At 47.4% G+C, this 16,956-nt stretch overlaps 2 protein-coding genes and 1 long non-coding RNA gene across 6 annotated transcripts in view; 2 read left to right on the top strand and 1 right to left on the bottom strand.

The window, feature by feature from the left end:
* LOC144736674 (cytoplasmic dynein 1 intermediate chain 1-like) overlaps positions 1-3,952 on the bottom strand; it is a 28,633-nt gene extending 24,681 nt beyond the window's left edge. For 2 of the 4 annotated variants that reach the window (XM_078619252.1, XM_078619254.1), the window contains exons 1-2: positions 3,866-3,952; positions 33-155 (exon numbers count right to left, since the gene is read on the bottom strand). In XM_078619252.1, coding sequence (XP_078475378.1) covers positions 33-140 — 108 coding nt within the window. In that variant the 5' untranslated portion in view covers positions 141-155; positions 3,866-3,952. Of the gene's footprint in view, positions 1-32; positions 156-3,690 lie in introns of all 4 variants that reach the window. The other 2 variants (XM_078619251.1, XM_078619253.1) reach the window with 1 other exon arrangement.
* The window catches only part of LOC144736716 (uncharacterized), a 501,200-nt gene that overhangs the window by 221,664 nt on the left and 262,580 nt on the right, over positions 1-16,956 (top strand). The window lies entirely within an intron of this gene.
* SDHAF3 (succinate dehydrogenase complex assembly factor 3) lies at positions 4,403-16,936 on the top strand. The gene is made up of 3 exons (XM_078619250.1): positions 4,403-4,689; positions 6,536-6,731; positions 14,992-16,936. The coding sequence occupies exons 2-3, from the start codon at positions 6,555-6,557 to the stop codon at positions 15,223-15,225; spliced, it is 411 nt and encodes a 136-aa protein (XP_078475376.1). The 5' UTR covers positions 4,403-4,689; positions 6,536-6,554; the 3' UTR covers positions 15,226-16,936.

Raw genomic sequence — 16,956 nt, 5'->3', positions numbered from 1 at the left:
GTCACGAGCCGTAGAGGCTCTCTTCCTCTCACCTCCTTCTTCTTGCGCTCCTCTTCCTTGCGCTTCTTCTCCTCGCGGATCTGCGCCAGCCGCTGCTTCTTGCGCTCCAGCTCCGCCTTCAGCTCCGCTTTGTCCGACATCGTCACCGTCTATTCCTGTTACTCGGCACGGGCGAGAGGGAAGACGTGGGGAGACGGAGGTTGCGGGTTGAGTGGCGGCGAGGGTGACGCAGAGAGGGGAGATCACAGGGAGAGAGAGGAGACGCACAGAGACATCCCCTTGCGTTATTCGGATCAGGGTCTCCCTGTCCCTCAGCTAAACATGAGCTCAACCTATGAGACATCTCCTTTATCAGTGGCGAAATAGAGTAATAGGTTTTTACCCTTTCAACTGGTACAAAAACTGACACCTTTATACAAGGCATCATGTACCAATCAACTACAAGGACAGTGCATATCATTATCATTATCAGAGTTGTTTCTTTTTGTTTGCATTTTGGCTGCTTGTGTTGTGGTTATTGCAAACATGATGCCTTGTATAAAGGTATCAGTTTTTGTACCAGTTAAAAGGGTAAAAACCTATTACTATAGGAGCTCAACCAGCGGTGGAAATTACACGTTCCCAAAATGGTGGCCCCACTCACGTCATGGAATGATCATTGCTGGCCTAAATTTGAGGCGATTAATCTCAACGATTTAACACGTAAGCTTTCGCGACCAACATCATCCATAATAGTTGTCGCCTGATGATGCTGGTTGTAATTACTGGCGAAGCGTCGTACTCGAATTGTAAATGTTGTGGGTTTACTCTGCGACACCCCTGTGTGCTGAACTAGTAATGAATTCACCATTGGAACCTCATTTGCCAGTAAAAAATATGATAATTGGTTTTTTACCCTTCTATCTGGCAACAAAACTGACACCTTTTTTACAAGGAGTAATGTTTGCATCGACCACAATACCTGCAGTCATAATACAAACAAAAAACATAACTCTGATAATGTGCACTGTCCTTGAAGTTGATTGGTCCACACCCGAGACAGCTTTCCTTAGAGCCTAGTCTCACATGGGTTGGACCAGATGACGCCAAAAGGTGTGGACCAATCAACTTCAAGGACAGTGCACATTATCCGAGTTATGTTTATTGTTTGGATTATGACTGCAGGTATTGTGGTCTTTGCAAACATGACTCCTTGTAAAAAAGGTGTCAGTTTTGTTGCCAGATAGAAGGGTAAAAAACAATTATCATAGTAATGAATTGGCACGTTTTATTTAGTTTATAAACCTTACTAATTGGCTGTGTCGAGCAATGGCGGGTTCAACGACTTATATTCACGCGATCTAACCAAAAAAAACCTCGATTATGGATAATCTCAACGATATATTGCGTTGTTAAATAAAGACAACCCGTACCAAAGGTTTAATAAAGACAATCCTATCATAAAAGGGCTGCAACGAGGGTAAAACCATCTCACTGTTGCACCCGCAGTTAAAAGCTATGAATCTCAATGGAGCCACACGCGGTTAGATGAGGACAATGAATCTCACTGTTGGCAAAGGGCAAACCTCGTGGCTGTTTTGACATTCATTAATAAGAATAAGCCGTCACAAGATTACATGAAGTCGTAAAAAAAACACCATACGGTGAAATAAAGGCACATAACGTGACTGAGTACAAATAAAGGCATACGGTAAGGTCTCACTGCTGATAATATATAATTTAAGAAAATCTCAATTAAGGTATTCTCAATGTGGCTTTATAATTGTATCGACCCAATGCTCGTTGAAGCCATACATCATGAATGACAGTTGAAGACAGTATCACAGTATTAAAATAAAGTCTTTCACTTCGGCCAAATCGAACGTAATGGTTAAAGACATTTGAGCCATTGTTGTTATAGCCAAAGAATCTCATTATAGGATTAAAGTTGGCCTAACGAGTTAAAGGCAGCTTCACAGTTGTTAAACTAAACTACGCTTATTTTACCAGGTAAGGCCCGCTACACTACGTAAATCTTTTTCAGAAGCGTCCTGGTCATCACAAATGATAGCTCAACGAAGTGGCTTTTCACGTGGAAATGTATAGCAGCTAAATACTTAAACCCGTGATGTTGATGCTAAATATGGAAGGGAAAAACCAGAGGACCCGGAGAAAAATCCGCACGACCACGGGGGGAGAGAAAAACAAAACTCCACATTTTGCAGCAGGCGTCAGGGCGGGGATAGAACCCACGAACTCCTTGCACCAGGCGAGGCAGTTAACATCTCCTAGCCACCGTGATGATGATGAGAGAGAGACACGCAAACTCCAAATATACAGCAGCAGGCGTCAGGGTCGGGATCGAACCCACGACCTCCTCCATACCAGGCGAGTTAGTTAACATCTACTAGCCACCGTGATGATGATGAGAGAGAGACACGCAAACTCCAAATATACAGCAGCAGGCGTCAGGGTCGGGATCGAACCCACGACCTCCTGTACACCAGGCGAGGTAGTTAACATCTCCTAGCCACCGTCATGATGATGAGAGAGAGACACGCAAACTCCAAATATACAGTAGCAGGCGTCAGGGTCGGGATCGAACCCACGAACTTCTGCATACCAGGCGAGGGAGTTAACATCTCGCCACCACGGTTAAATAAATACATTCAGCGAATTTCAGGTTGAACACATTCTAACACTGGTTAAATAAAGAAGCACCGTGGTTAAAAAAAAAAGTAATTTTGGCCCACTGCTAAAGGCGTGGTTAAATACAGTATTGTCCGCCCCTGCGGTGTGTGACTGTCACACCACGGGGTTTGCAGTCAATATCTTAAGCACCCTGCCGGTTAAATTACGCCAGTCAGTGGTTAAATAAAGGGCAGTGTCGTGGTCAATGCATGCGTTGGGTCAAATAAACACCAGGTTGAATAAAGGGCCGTCTCGGGGTAATGATACGCAGTGGTCAATGGAGGATAATCTCACGGGCAAATGACAGGCGATAGTTAAATAAAGGAGTGGTAAAAAAAAAGGTTAAATAAAGAGAAGCCCCGTGGTAATAACAAGCATTGGTTAAACTAAGCAGTGGTCAAAGAAAATGGTTAAATATAGAACAGCCTCACGGCAATGGCATTCGATGGTTAAATAAAGCAGTGGTCAAAGAAAATGGTAAAATAAAGGGAAGCCCCGTGGTAATAACAAACGATGGTTTAATAAAGCAGTGGTCAACGAAAATGGTTAAATAAAGGACAGCCTCACGGCAATGGCATTCGATGGTTAAATAAAGCAGTGGTCAAAGAAAATGGTTCAATACAGGACAGCCTCACGGCAATGGCATTCGATGGTTAAATAAAGGAGTGATCAAATAAAATGGTTAAATAAAGGACAGACTCACGGCAATGGCATTCGATGGTTAAATAAAGCAGTGGTCAAATAAAATGGTTAAATACAGGACAGCCCCGGCGTGCAATGGTTAAGTATGGAGTGGTTAAATATGGCATTGTCGCGGCAACGCGATGGTTAAACAAGCGCGGTGGTTAAATAAAGGACGGGGCGTTACGATGGCGTTGTCGGGCAGAGGCTAAGCAATTGACGAGAGAGAGAGCGCGAGAGAGCAGAGTGGCTACGAAATAAAGGAGATGTCACCAGTGGGCGAGTGAACCGGAGGGAGGAGGACGATTGGGTCCGGGGCCAGTGGGCCGCGAAACGAACCTTCGAAACTCCTCGCAACGCGACGTCTCTCGTGAAGAGCGAGCACCGTCAACAACAACGACAACACCACCACAACAACAACAACAACAACCACAACAACAACACAACAACAACAGAGCACACAACGCGGCACAACGGGGACGCGAAGTGCCACAACTGACACCGCCCGTCCCACCTCAAGATGGAGAAACACTGTACGTCTGCCGCTTCTGGAAGACGTCTGCCGTTTTTGGAAGACGTCTACCGCTTATGGAAGACGTCTACCGATCATGGAAGATGTCTACCAGTTATGGAAGACGTCTACCGCTGACGGAAGATGTCTACCACTACTGGAAGATGTCTACCACTACTGGAAGAGGTCTACTCTTTCCGGAAGACGCCTTATGGAAGATGTCTACCACTACTGGAAGATGTCTACCACTGGCGGAAGATGTCTACCACTACTGGAAGAGGTCTACCGCTTCTGGAAGATGTCTACCGCTTCTGGAGGACGTCTTCCGCGGCGTTCGGCAGACGTTCACAACTTCTTTAACGAGGTAGTTGTGGTTAAAGACGTCTTCTGGAAGTGAAATATCTCTTCCGGAAGATTCTACCGAGATCCCCCAACAACCCCCCAAAAAAACGGGGTGACGAGGTCAAACGTTGGAGGGCGGATGGGTGGGGGCCTCAAATTTTATTTCCTAGAGCGGATGAGGTCACTATGCCGAACGTTCGCGCTTCCCCATTGGTCGAGGGCTGCGCACGCGCACGGCTATTTGACCAATGGGACGCCGCCGATCGCTTACCGGCGCTGGCAAATACAAAAGGCCGCGTGACGTTTTTTTAAAGGGACGGCGTGCAAAGTGTCCTTAAATTCGCCTTCACAACGTAGACGCTCGTTTATGATAAACTTTTATATACACAACTTTCATATATATATACACAAAGGCGCTATCGAGTGCCGAGGTAACCACGGTAACAAGGGTAACCGTTATCCACACGCAAGCCACATCGCCCACAGTAAGGCCCGCGCCTACATTTCATAACGCATCGGGATGCACCCTCGATTCAATATTAGTTTTGTGTCTCTGTGTCTCTGTTGTGTGTCTCTGTGTTGTGTCTCTCACTCTGTGTGTCTATGTTGTGTGTCTCTGTGTTGTGTGTCTCTCTCTGTGTGTCTGTGTTGTGTGTCTCTCTATGTTGTGTCTCTCTATGTGTGTCTGTTGTGTGTCTCTGTTGTGTGTCTGTGTTGTGTGTCTCTCTCTGTGTGTCTGTGTTGTGTGTCTCTCTGTGTGTCTGTGTTGTGTCTCTGTGTGTCTATGTTGTGTCTCTCTCTGTGGTGTGTGTCTCTCTGTGTGTCTGTGTTGTGTGTTTCTCTCTGTGTCTCTGTTGTGACTCTATCTGTGTGTCTGTGTTGTGTCTCTCTCTCTGTGTATGTGTTGTGTATCTCTGTGTGTCTGTGTTGTTTCTCTGTGTGTTTGTGTTGTGTGTCTCTGTGTGTCTATGTTGTGTCTATGTTGTGTGTCTCTGTGTTGTCTCTCTCTGCTTGTGTGTCTGTCTGTGTGTCTCCGTGTCTGTGTTTTGTCTCTCAAATTTAGTTCTAACGGCTGCTTGTGTTGCAATCGACACGTCGTATTCTATTATTTAATTTATTTTCTTTCTACGTGACTTCACCGAAAGAACCAAATAGTTTTTGTTTTCTGTTGAACAACAAAAGCTTGCCATCACGTCAGGGACCGTGGGCAATTACAGCCCACGTCAGTTGAGCGTGGACAATTAGACCCAAGCCGAAACATAACATATACAAAATAATGTTTAAAAATATACATATTTTTTTATGATAAAATATAGTATTGTCATCAGTATGACATAAGTATACCAAGTTTGCAGTCGATACCACATTGGGAAGTGGGTTAAATTGATTTACAAGATTTGAGGATACAACAACAACAGACAGAGTGAGTTAAATAAAAAAGCGTGTAAATATCTGCGATGCTCAAGTGGCTCTTATAACCCTGCTAAAATGAATAGTTTAGTTGTAAATCTTGGTGCACCAACGCCCTCCACGTTTGCCGGGTGTCTCGTTACCACCACAAGGTGGCGCTCATTGCAAAGCCTCAAACTCAAGGCGGTTCAACCTCGAACAAAAGTTGTGCACGTGTTAGTCGCCTACCACGTGGTTGTACAGATAGTCCCCGGGTTACGACGCTCTTACGATGGTGATACGACAAAATTGTAAAATGCAGACGACGGACAGAATCTTGGTGTAAGCAGGACAATATGATACGTTACGATACGTATGATACGTAGCTTTAGCGATTTCTTTTTAGGGTTACCACGATACGATACGTTCAATGCATGTTAAAAGTTTTTTTTCTATAGCAGATAGGATTGTTTCCTGAAAAAAACTTTCTATTAAATCGCAGTTCATATAGGTAGGCTAAGAATTTACCTTGTTTTTTACTTTTACTGTGCAATACAGTATTGTAATTAATAAATACAGGTCTGTACGTAAGTCGATTTGTTCGTAAATCCAACTTTACTCCTGTCGATTCCGAACACGTTGTACGGCGTGTACACTAAACAAGGCGAATGGCTTTAAAAGTTGTGTCATATTCTGTAAAAGTAGATGCCACTGGTTCTTCATGTTCTACAGATAGAGATGCGACCACCGCTGTTTATTGCGCGGCGGTTGAACTTACGACTCTCGGTCCAAACAGGCAACTGGACATACGGAGCAGGTTTTGTTCGCATCTCTGCAAATTCGTAAGTCGAATGTTCGTAAGTAGAGGAGTCCCTGTACGTAATCAATTCAGCGGGGAGAGCGAGTTGTAATCGGAGGTGCGCCTCCTCCTCCGCCGTTCAGGGTCAACGCCGGACAGGAGATGCCGGCGGTGCGGCACGCGACGCGCGTGCGCTCCCTTTACCGCCGGCTGCTGCAGCTGCACCGCCACCTCCCCGTGGAGCTGGCGGAGCTGGGCGACCGCTACGTGAAGGACGAGTTCCGGCGCAACAAGACGGCCGGCCCGCGCCTCGCCGAGCAGTTCCTCGCCGAGTGGGAGGCGAGTTTTTCCCGTCGGTGACATTGCCGCCGCCACCGTTGCCACCGCCACGATCGCCAGTACCGCCGCCGCCACCACCATTACCCGGACATTGTTGCTACCACCACTACCACCGCCATCACCGCCGCCACCATCACTCAAACATTGCTACCACCACCATCACTGGCACCGCCACGATCACCAATACCAAGAGCCACCATTCGCTGCTAAGTGACGGTGACATCACTACGGCACCTGTGCCAGGCCAGGTGCACTTCGAGGCCACGTGAAACATCGAAGGCTCGCTGGCAGGAGGTCACGGGACAGACCCAGCAGGTGCCATGGGTTGACTAACTGAGATGACTGGTAGATGCACCAAGCTGTGCCCCCTACTGTGCCAACTTGCTGTTTTAGCCGCCCGGCGCCCCGCTCGTTGTTGTGAGCGTCGTTCCTTCGCCCTCCGTTGCTGGAGGGAAACTGCTTCCAACTGCCCAGTAGCGTCCTTCATGAGCTTCCTCCACAGAGGCCGATCTTGACACCACTGGTATATCAGTCATTGGCAAGTCCACTCAGATCCACGTCCTCCTGTACCACATCACTCCATCTCTTCTCTCGCCCGTGCCGTGCCTGTTTATTCCCCTCTGTCCAGCCAAACAAAAGCTGTTTGGGCATGCGGTGGTTTGGTAAGCGGGCTACATGGCCCAGCCAACGCAGCCTTTCCTGCCGGAGGAGCTCACCGATGGGACTGTGTCCAGATCTTTTAAGGATTTGTGAGCTCCAACAATCCAACCTGGTTAAACCCAGGATCGTAGGCAGGCCAACCTCAATGTTTCTAACCGGAGTCGGTGTTCTATTAGGGGTGTCCACGTTTTGCAAGCATAGAAAAGGGAGGGCATGACCATGGCCGAGAAGACCTGAAGCTTTGTGTGGAGTGACAGACCAGGTAGCTTCCACACGGCATTACGCTGCCAATGAAAAGACAATGCCGCTCGATTGAATCAGAGTGAGACCTCTGCTGCCAAACTTAAACTGGTCATAAGCACATTGCCAAGGTTTGGAAACTTCTCCACTCACTCCACAACTGCCCCACCAATAGGGGGTTGAGTGGGTGGAGTCTTTGATGGAAAAATACCCAGGCAGGTGCTTAGTTTTGAAGGGGCTGATGATAAGGCCCCACTTCTTAGGAACCACACTCCAGGTCAAGCAACAGCACCTCCAACTCCTCTGAGTGAGCAGCAATCACCAGATCATCAGCATACATTACATGGTTGACCAATAGGGAACCATCCCTCGATCACACCCAGGCATTGATCAGCCTCCCATTGTATCTGTACCAGATGGAGATTCCTCTGGTACAGCCATGGAAAGTTTATCTAACTACGTGGTCGACAAAGATGTTAAATAATGTCGGAGCCAATGCACATCCCTGTCGCACCCCATGGTGAACAGTGAATGGCTCTGACTTCCGGCCATGTAGCTTTACCCGAGTCTGCTCACCATCATGAATTTCCTTAATGATTGTGAGCAGAGAGTCAGGGACTTCGAAAGCACAAAGAACAACCTAGAGCCCAGGCCTATTGATGATAGCATAAGCCTTGACCAGGTTAGTAAAGCTGAGATGTAGGTCTTGTTGCAATTCCCTACACCTCTGCTTAAACATACGGACAGAAAATATGGCATCTGTGCGGGACCGCCCTGGCCTGAAACCACATTGGGGCTCTTCAAGCCTCTACTCAGCCACCACCACCAGCACTCCCACCATCATCACCACCAATTCCACCGCCATCACCACCATCATAGCTGCCACCACCACCACGATCACCGTAAACACAATCATGAACACATTGCTGCCACCGCCAATGCCACAACCGCCATCACCGCCACCATCTCCACCACCCCCTTCACCGCCATCGCCGCCACCACGTACCTGTCAACCCCTTATCAGTGCCTTATTACAGACCAATTCAGACCTTTTTGGTCACCCCATGCCCCCTTATACATCTCAACGTTCATCCGACAAAGCCCCATCACAAGGGAGAAACACAAACAAATAGACAAAAGATTTGTTGCCCGTATTGAAACGGCTGTACGCCGTATGGACCTGAAAACTCAATTGCCCTGTACAAGAATTCGGGTGAACTGTATGGGTAGACACGGTATGCCACCACCACCATCACCACCTATGCCATAAACGCCACCACAGAAAATTCTCCACCACCGTCGCCACCACAATTGCTGATTTTGCCATCATCACCGCAACGAGCACCCTTACCATTGCCGCTATCAACGCGAACATTATTGTCGTGTTCTTTGGGTTTCTCGGTAAAGTCACGTAGATAGGTTCAAAGAAAATAACCAAAAAAAAAGTGTTATTTTCTTTTAACCTATCTAAGCTTTCGTGACTGCAGGAATTCATCTTCTTTGGGTCTTTGGGTAAAGTCACAAAAAAATATATTTTTGTTATTTTTGGTTATTTTCTTTGAACCTATCTATGTGACTTTACCGAAAGACCCAAAGAACACGAAATCCTGCAGTCACGAAAGCTTTGAGTCAAGATTATTGTCGTGGCTATCTCTGTCATCGTGATCACCGTCACCGCCACAATCGCCGTGTCAGAGTGTCACACTCACCGTCTGTAATCCATCACTGTGGAGGCAGCGGCGAGGGTTTGACATGTTTACACACGGCACCAGGTACTCATTCGAGGCTGAGTCGACCTAGAGGAGGCACAGGACCGATTCAGATAATCGTCACCACTGTTGGCCGTGAGCGGGAATCGAACTCAGGTCAGCGGGCTTCGTAGCGCAGCGTAGCGCTAACCGCTGCACCACCGCTCCCCCAACACACACGCGCCATCACCTGCATACGAAATAAATAGTTTTCGCGAACTAGGAAAATGATGAAGACGTGCAATTACCCCGAGGTCAATTACTTTTGCAAGGCACACCTTTTTACTGGGTAGCAGACATTCATTGGGACCTTTAATTATTGCGTTTGTTACTTTTTGGAATAATTTGTTCTGGAAAGAAAATCTGTCGGAGAGCCAAAATAAGTGTCGGCTCTGAAGATGCGACGAAATGTTGAGCAAAACGCACCCGAGGCCGTCGCTGCCAGGCCTCCTTTCACGTTGGAGGCGCATTGGTGTGGTTATCCATCGGCCTGTTTATCATAGGCTTTTGTAGACAGGATCATTATCAACGTTGCGTTCGTTTAGCCGAGCTAACCTCGGGGACCGGGTTTCATCCTCTGGGTCTCTTCAGCCGAGTCTGGCTTGCGCACCCCGTTGCAATAACACGTGGTAAGCCAGCAGAATTAGAGTAATAATTTTGGCCCTTCCCCCCTCTCCAACCATTATATAAACGGAGTGGTAGCTCCTGCAATCTCTCATTTACTTGATACAGCTATCGTGGCTGTGACGGTTCCACCTGAAGACGGAAGCTTGTGTTGCCTCCGAAACGTCGTGATTTTTATTTTATTTTACTTTTATTAATTTTAATGTTTTTACCTACGTGACTTTACCGAAAAAACCTAAGAATACCAGAAAAAACCTAAGAATATAGTAATAAGCCCGCTCGGTAATATTGATGTTTTAAGCCGATAGGCTGATGGACTAAAACATATATTATTTACGTGGCGGCACAGAGTAGAGTTTTCTTTGCACAGCGATACCTCGGTTTACCTTCGGGGATGTACAGTGAGGAAAAAAAGTATTTGATCCCCTGCTGATTTTGTACGTTTGCCCACTGACAAAGAAATGATCAGTATATAATTTTAATGGTAGGTTTATTTGAACAGTGAGAGACAGAATAACTACAACAAAATCCAGAAAAACGCATGTCAAAAATGTTATAAATTGATTTGCATTTTAATGAGGGAAATAAGTATTTGACCCCTCTGCAAAATATACATGTGTTGAACTTCTTTTGCACCGTACGTAGCCAATCGTGCTAGTCGGAGCTTTGGGGGAAGCACAACAAACTACGCACTAAAAGCAGTTCTTAGGAAATTAGTTTTCAATTTAGATGTGAAAGTGCATAGCTCCAGTGGCTTCATAATATCGGAAGGATGAGAGTTCCAGCCGTGGAAGCGCGTCTGAAAGTACGCGATGATGCGGTGACCGTCTTCGTTCCACGGTTACCCTAACGCCGCCGGCTCCGAGGATGGCCACGGGGAGAGAGAGGGGGAGAGACACGCACACTCCAAATATACGGCAGGCGTCAGGGTTGGGATGGAACCCACGGCCTCCTTATTTTGATTTTATTTTTATCGTTTTTTCTTTTTTAAATCCTTTATATTAAGTTCACTTGCTTGCTTGCTTGCGCGCTTACGACCGTGCAAATCTTTCGGTCGTTTTTTAACCCACTTCCCGTGATTCAATCGAGCTGACATTTTGCACACAGACTCGTTGTGCGTGACAATTTATTTTCGTGAAAAAAAAAATTCCAAATTTTTCCACTTTTTAGGAAAAAAAAATTCATATGTAATTTAAAATACCAATGTGATAAAAATGAAACTCTTACTCAAGAAAAACAGAAATGAATAATAAAATAAAACCGATGCCACGCATATAAAGGATGTATTCACTTTATTTTTTATTATAATTTTTCTGTCTACGTGACTTTACCGAAAGAACCAAAGAACACGGTTAACATCTCGCTAACCGTGGCGCCATTATCGCCCCCTCGCGACCCACGCAGATGATCGCGCTGAGACGGGCGGGTGGGGAGATAATGAAGCAACCCCGCGCGCCACCGTTTGATGTCCGATTATTGACGCGCTCGCACACGGAGGGGCGAGCACCTCGCAAGAGGCGGGCGGGGAGCCCGCGTTGGAAATTCTAACGAGGCCGCTGCTGTCGCGCGAGCCAAATCAAGTTCTCCCGCGCGCGGGTCCTTCCAGTCGATTTCTTTCGCTTCCCTTTTCATTCTGTCCGCTTACATCCGCGGGGGCATTTTTGTCTCGCGAAACCGAATTCTACGCTCTCTCTCACTCTCCGACGCTCTCTCCCGAAAACGCGGATTTTTGTCAAATTACAGAATTGAAATCTTTAAATTTGCCCGGGAGAAATCCCGACGAGCTGCGAAGAAGCTTCTTTTTTTCTGTTGGCGCAGGATCGCCCACGCAGAACTCGGGGAGATTTTTTCCGTCTCCGCGATTTTCCCCGCGCCCGGGGCTTTTCGCCAGCGGCGTTAGCGGCGAAGATTTTCGTTCGCGAAAGTGCCCCCCCCCCCCCACCAAATATTATCGCGACCCTAAATGCGGCTTAAGCGTGGCCACCGGTGGGTGGAGGTTGGACAACGACGGCCGTAATTCCCTCGACTAATTGAAAATGCGTCCCGTCGGCTTTTGATTTTTTTTCTTTTTTCTCCTTCCCCCTGCCCCCCCCCCCCGCCCGGCCTTTCCCTTTGTAAAGGAATGCATCGATCGTGGTATTGCTCCACGCCATCACCAACCACCCCCCCCTCCATCAGTCAATATCCAAGAGCGAGCGGGAAAGGTGGGGGGGGGGGGGGTATTAATAAATAAATAACGGAATAGCGATCGCCGCATTTCTATCGCCGCTCGTTGGGCCGCTAATGAGTTTTCGATGATGCCCCCCGCGTGAATGAGAGGCCTCTCACGGCAGTAAATTTTGCGGAGCGGTGGCGGTGGTGGTGGTGGGGGGAAGTGGTGGGGGGCAGGGGGGGGGGGGGCTCCTGCAACAGGTACGGCCACCACCGCCGCTCGCTCGCTCGTGTCACCCCATTGCCACCGGTGAATTTGTGGTCCAATTATGATCGTAAAGAGGGAGCCCGACTGGCAATTCGTCACTTGTTTATGTGCTTCGCGAGGGGGGCGATAATGGCGATAAATAAATGCGCTCGCTAGGCAGAGCGAGCGTGAACAAGCGAGTGACGCGGACGGACGGTGGGGGGCCGCACGTACGTTCTGGGGTTAGGGTGTACCGTGTGTGTACTGTGTGTGTGTACTGTGTGTGTGTACTGTGTGTGCTGTGTGTACTGTGTGTACTGTGTTTGTACCGTGTGTGTGTGTGTACCGTGTGTGTGTACTGTGTGTGTGTGTACCGTGTGTGTGTACTGTGTGTACCGTGTGTGCGTACTGTGTGTGTGTACTGTATGTGTAGTGTGTGTGTACCGTGTGTGTACTGTGTGTATATTGTGTGTGTACTGTGTGTGTACCGTGTGTGTGTACTGTGTGTGTACTGTGTGTGTGAACCGTTTGTGTGTACTGTGTGTGTACTGTGTGTGTGTACTGTGTGTACTGTGTGTGTACCGTGTGTGTACCGTGTGTGTGTACTGTGTGTGTGTATTGTGTGTGTGAACCGTGTGTGAACCGTGTGTGTACTGTGTGTGTGTACCGTGTGTGTGTACTGTGTGTGTTTATTGTGTGTGTGAACCGTGTGTGAACCGTGTGTGTGTACTGTGTGTGTGTGTACTGTGTGTGTACCGTGTGTGTACTGTGTGTGTGTACCGTGTGTGTACCGTGTGTGTACCGTGTGTGTACTGTGTGTGTACTGTGTGTGTGCTGTATGTATACTATGTGTGTGTACCGTGTGTGTACTGCGTGTACTGCGTGTGTGTACTGTGTGTGTGTACTGTGTGTGTGTACTGTGTGTGTACTGTGTGTACTGCGTGTGTGCACTGTGTGTGTACTGTGTGTACTGCGTGTGTGTATACTGTGTGTGTGTGTACCGTGTGCGACTCGCATGCCCTTTTGTTTGGAATGCATCGACTGCGACCGCGTATCGCTGATGTTAGCCGTGGCCCAGAATCGAGCTCATGTACCCAAATCACTTTCAACGAAAACAACACAAGTTGGGCTTTCTTTTCAACAACATCACGCGTGAAAGCGCTCTGACACGGGGAACTTGAGCGATGAGCGACATCTCAACCGTTCCTGGCTCCCCCTTTCATCAACCCACAGTGACCAGCGCGATGAAGTATGGCACAACCACGATACCTTGCCGATCTCATAAACCACCATCACGCAAAACTCCGGCGGTCATCGTCACAGTAGCGGCGGCTTTTGTCTCGGCCATGGAACAGGTCGTCGCGTCGCGCGCTTTCAGATGCGCATATGCGGCCGTCTGGAACGCTCCTCCTTCTGATATTATGAAACCGCTGGAGATATGGACTTTTTAATCATTTAGATTGCAAACTCGTTTCTTAAGAACTGCTTTGTGTGATTAGTTTGTTGTCCTTCCCCCGCACCTCCAATTAGCACGGTTGGTGACGTAGGGTGCAAAAGAAGTTCAACGTATGAACATACAATGTACATACGACCAGATAACGCGTTGAAGAACCGATAGTTTCAGTTTCATTTATTGGGTATAGCCCTGTGAGCCATTCGGCTCTTGAATCGGGTGCAACCGCAACAAATAAAAAACAAAAACATGAACAAGAAAACATCTTAAAGTGACTATGCGCAAACAGAAAAATCCAGGAAAAAACTGCAAAGTCTTCCAGAAAAAAAGCACCTTACACCAAACGCTGTGCAAAAATCCCAGTGGGATGCAAGTCAAACAACAACAACAACAACAACCACAAGACAACTTAGATTAAAGCCATCATTCTAACTCCGTACTACAACAAACAAACATGGCCAAACCAAAAACTTTTCGAAATCACAAAAATAAAGCCATAAAAGCAATGTACCAGTGATCATAGGAACTGTGACCGAAATTTCACAATAAACGACATAAACAACATGTACCACCAAAACCCTGTAGCCATTGCTGGCTGCATGAGTCACTCCACAACAGCAGGAGCATCAGTAGGAGTATCAATTTTTTTCAAATGCACCTTTAAAGATCAGCACACTAAATCAAAACTCAAGATCATACGTAGCAGCGATCATCCGGAACGAAAACATTTGATTTTAGGCCACTGAATAGCAGTGGCAGCCAGGGGTGTACAACTCCTCTAGAGCATCTTCTTGGTTTTTTCGGTAAAGTCACGTAGAATGGAAGTAATAAAATAATAAAAATAAAACATAATAAAATAATTCTCACGACGTTTCGGCCACAACGCAAGCAGCCGTCCTCAGGTGGAGAACAGAGTCAGACTCTGTCTCCTCGACAGACCTGTTCTCCACCTGAGGACGGCTACTTGCGTTGTGGCCGAAACGTCGTGAGAATTATTTTATTATGTTTTATTTTTATTATTTTATTATTTTCCTTCTACGTGACTTTACCGAAAGAACCAAGAAGTTGCCTTGTGTCTTCATAATCGGCCTCCGCTTGGCTCCCTCTCACCCACCTGACACCCCCAACCCTCCACAGGCGTACGCGACCACCCTGCAAATGCAGGTGACTCAGGATCCGGGTCGGGTGATCCGGCCCGGAGCTTACCTGAACGACGAGCACCTGTCCAACTTGCGCGAGGAGCAGGTGGAGCAGCTGTACGAGCTCATGCAGGCCACCACCGCGGCCCCCGGCTCGCAGGACTCGCGGAACGGAGCGCCGGGCGGATCCGGAGCGGCGGGCGGATCCGGAGCGGCAGGGCCAGCCTCGTGAGCCTGGCGGATCCCGCCCGCTCCGTGTCGCGTCTTGGGAAATGACACGCGCACGCCGCACGGATAAAAGGGGGGGGGGGGTGCAAGGGCTGGTTAGCGAGCGCCTATTAAGGCTGGCGTCAGCACATCAGAGGGCAGCATGGCTGGACCTACGCCCGGCCGCCTTTTTTGCTTTTCCCCTCCGATGCTTACTCAACTGCAGCGGCAAGGGTTGCCACCTCGAAAGGTGCGCAGAGAAGCGGAGGGCTGTCATGGGTCGACGAAAATCTCCCAGTATTGTGTCGAGTGAGGCGTGGATCGTTAATGCGTCATTGTTATCGTTCAGCAACTGTTCAAACAGCGGGGAACTTTGAATGTCCCGGGAAAGACTCCCAGATTGTGCCTGGCTTGCGGCAGCCGCAGCCTCGCCAACGGGAGGGGACGGGTCGACGACCGTAGGCGTGCCGGCTGCTCCTTGAAGCCCCCACCCCCGTGGCACAAAAACAGTCAACTAAACGAGTGTTCTACCAGCGCGACTTTCCCATGTAAATGCGACGTAGTTTCTGTACCCGCCCGCTTCACCGGGATGTCTACCCCCCCCCCCCCCCCCACATTAACCGGGACGCGTCGGGTACATGCGGCCTGGCGGATATTCGCATGCTGCTGCTGTCGTTTTTTTTTTGTCAACCCGATATTTTTCGGCGGTGGGCCTTTCTTGTGTACAGCAAAAAAAAATCTAATAAAGCTATTTTATTTCGATTTAAAGCTTTCGTGACTGCAGGGATTCATCTTCTTGGTTCTTTCGGTACAGTCACGTAGAAGGGAAGTAATAAAATAATAAAAATAAAACATAATAAAACGTCGTGAGAATTATTTTTATTATGTTTTATTTTTATTATTTTATTACTTCCCTTCTACGTGACTTTACCGAAAGAACCAAGAAAAGCTATTTTAACAAAAATTTACGTTCAGTTCCCACTATCACACCCCCCTCCCCCACCTTGATTTCCCCTCCTTTTCGTGGTATGGGCTCAGCTGTGTCGTGGGGCTTTGTCGGTCCTCGCGAAGGACAACGACCACCTGGCTGTGTAGATGCTGCCCAGCATCGTTGTAACTGGGCCTGCGTTTTCGTTACAATTGTCTTCAAATGAAGACCTTTAATCTGTACGTCTCAAAAACCCTCTGGGGACAATGTAGAAAACTGAAATTTGGTACGCGGGTAACTTTTAGGGCACAAACAACAGGAAACATCTTCTTGGTTCTTTCGGTAAAGTCACGTATTATTTTTTCCATTCTACGTGACTTTACCGAAAGAACCAAGAAGATGAATCCCTGCAGTCACGAAAGCTTTAAATCGGAACAGGAAACATCCCCGAAATCTCGATTTTAAGTGCCCCATAAACACGTCCGTGCGTGGTGTCATTCAGAAACCGTTCAAAATTTCAGATTGCAGTTTTTCTTCTTTTGATAGAGCGTTAAACAGCAAATTAAATTAAAGTGAGAACCATTGTTCTATCGTATTGTTTTTGAGATTTTGGATTCAAGTGGTTTTGAACGAAAAGAATACTATTTTATGATGTTCAAATCTGAATAATTCGAAAATGGTAAAAGGAGCTTCCCCTCACAGACTATTAAGTAAATTATTTTGTGTTCTTTCTAATATAAGAACAACGGAATCTTTAACTTGAGCTGTTTCCGATGTTTACCTCTTTAAATATAAGAAGTTGAATCAAGTTGTCGACAATTTTTGTGG

The sequence above is a fragment of the Lampetra planeri genome, chromosome 62 (assembly GCF_965212315.1).
Source record: "Lampetra planeri chromosome 62, kcLamPlan1.2.h2, whole genome shotgun sequence".
In the NCBI taxonomy this organism is placed as follows: Eukaryota; Metazoa; Chordata; class Hyperoartia; order Petromyzontiformes; family Petromyzontidae; genus Lampetra; species Lampetra planeri.
Note: the sequence above shows the minus strand (reverse complement) of the source record. Positions and strands in the feature narration are given on the sequence as shown.